Raw genomic sequence first — 1670 nt, 5'->3', positions numbered from 1 at the left:
GCCTGTGTTCTTGGTGTAGCTGATGGAGGCGTAGGAAACATCAGCTTCAGGATCAGCCTGCACAGAGGAGACAACATAATATAACGGTTGTTCAGTAACCAATGGATCTATAGTGACTCACTTTTAAACTTATTTAATTCACAACACATGCAACATCTGTGCTCTGACATGCATTGTCTACACTGTATGTTCAACATCTGTGCAATGTAACCCAATTCAACTGTCCCACAACAAATACCTCCAATATGAAACGTGGTTTAGAACTACACAATTAGTAATGAATAACCAGAAACCACAAACCCTGCTTCAATGTATGATGTGTCACCGACTGTGACACTTCATACATTTGTGTCAAAGTTTAATTATTCAGTTTTAAAACTCACCATGTTTTCATCCATCTGTGTTTTGTTCCCTGTAAAAAGAAAGAAAGAAAGAAAAAGACTCGACTTCAGCTTCCACAGTGAAAGTCCAGATTTATTTGTTTGTGTTTCTAAAATTTTCTTCTATGAATGTTCTCACCTTTAGTTCTCTTGCATCTGATGACAGCCACAGTGATTATTATAAGTGCTGCTAAACCCACAGCCGCAACAATGAACTTCCACCAATCTAGAAAGAGAAGTGTTACATATAGTCTGAGGTATTTTGATGATGAGGTATTTTTGTCTGTGGGTTCTTGTGCCTGTGTGTGTCAATATATATCTGAATGGACAACGTGCGTTTTGACTGCATGTCTTTTCTAACTGTAAATGTGGTTCTGTTTTGTTCAGTCCCCTTGTTTGTTGTTTGCAGTTGCCGTGTTGTTTGTCTCCTGTGTTGTGTTCATTTTCACTGATGCTGTTGTCAGTCGTAATTCAGTTGTTGATGATTTTGTAGCTGTTGTTGTTGCATCATGACCTTAATGAATACAATAACAAAATGCAAGAACTGTACACTTTATCAAAAACTTCTGCATAAAACAAATGACAAAGAATGATGAAATATTAAAACCTCAGATTGAAACATTTTGTGTGATTATTCACATCAGTTTGAAATTGTATCGCCAAGTCTATCATATTTGATACATCAGTTTTTGAGACCTCTATCAGTGTGATATTTTTTTCCCTGAAAAACCTGATGTATACAATCAGACACATGCAGTGCACGGACAATCCACCAGGGATCAGTAATTCATACACCTGAGGGCCTTCAATTGAGACATCCAAAATGACTGCTGTCAATCAGTGACCCACAAGTGGTTTTTCAAGGATATTTTGGCCAATTTCAAAGAAGTTAAGGTAAGAAAAACTTTCAAATTGTTACTGAAACTTCAATAGGAATATTTTATGGGTTGATGCAATGTAAAACAACTTAATATTTAATAACTTAATTTATAGAAAAAACGTGTTTTCTTATTTAAGTAAATTAATTAAAGGTTTAACTGACATATTTAGATATATTTAGTGTAGAAATTTAGATATTTCTAACCTATATTGTATTTTTATATATGCAACCTGCTGATAATAATTGATAACTAGTTGAATGTTGCCATGGCTCCCTTGCTAATAATTGTCTTTTGTTCATTAATTTCAACTAAAACAATTCAGAGAAAAAATACACAATAATGTGTTAATTGGTGTGTATTTTTAGATGGCAAAAAAACTGAGTGTTGATGATGTGTTGAAGATCATTAT

The 1670-nt window shown here is 34.1% G+C and overlaps 1 protein-coding gene across 1 annotated transcript in view; it reads right to left on the bottom strand.

Moving 5' to 3' along the window:
- Positions 1-1670, bottom strand: part of LOC126399186 (uncharacterized) — a 19216-nt gene that overhangs the window by 1169 nt on the left and 16377 nt on the right. Inside the window, exons 4-6 of the mRNA XM_050059026.1 lie at positions 520-606; positions 384-412; positions 3-57 (exon numbers count right to left, since the gene is read on the bottom strand). Of these exons, the coding sequence (XP_049914983.1) occupies positions 3-57; positions 384-412; positions 520-606 (171 nt within the window). The remainder of the gene's footprint in view (positions 1-2; positions 58-383; positions 413-519; positions 607-1670) is intronic.

This window comes from Epinephelus moara, chromosome 12 (genome assembly GCF_006386435.1).
Source record: "Epinephelus moara isolate mb chromosome 12, YSFRI_EMoa_1.0, whole genome shotgun sequence".
Classification (NCBI taxonomy): Eukaryota; Metazoa; Chordata; class Actinopteri; order Perciformes; family Serranidae; genus Epinephelus; species Epinephelus moara.
Note: the sequence above shows the minus strand (reverse complement) of the source record. Positions and strands in the feature narration are given on the sequence as shown.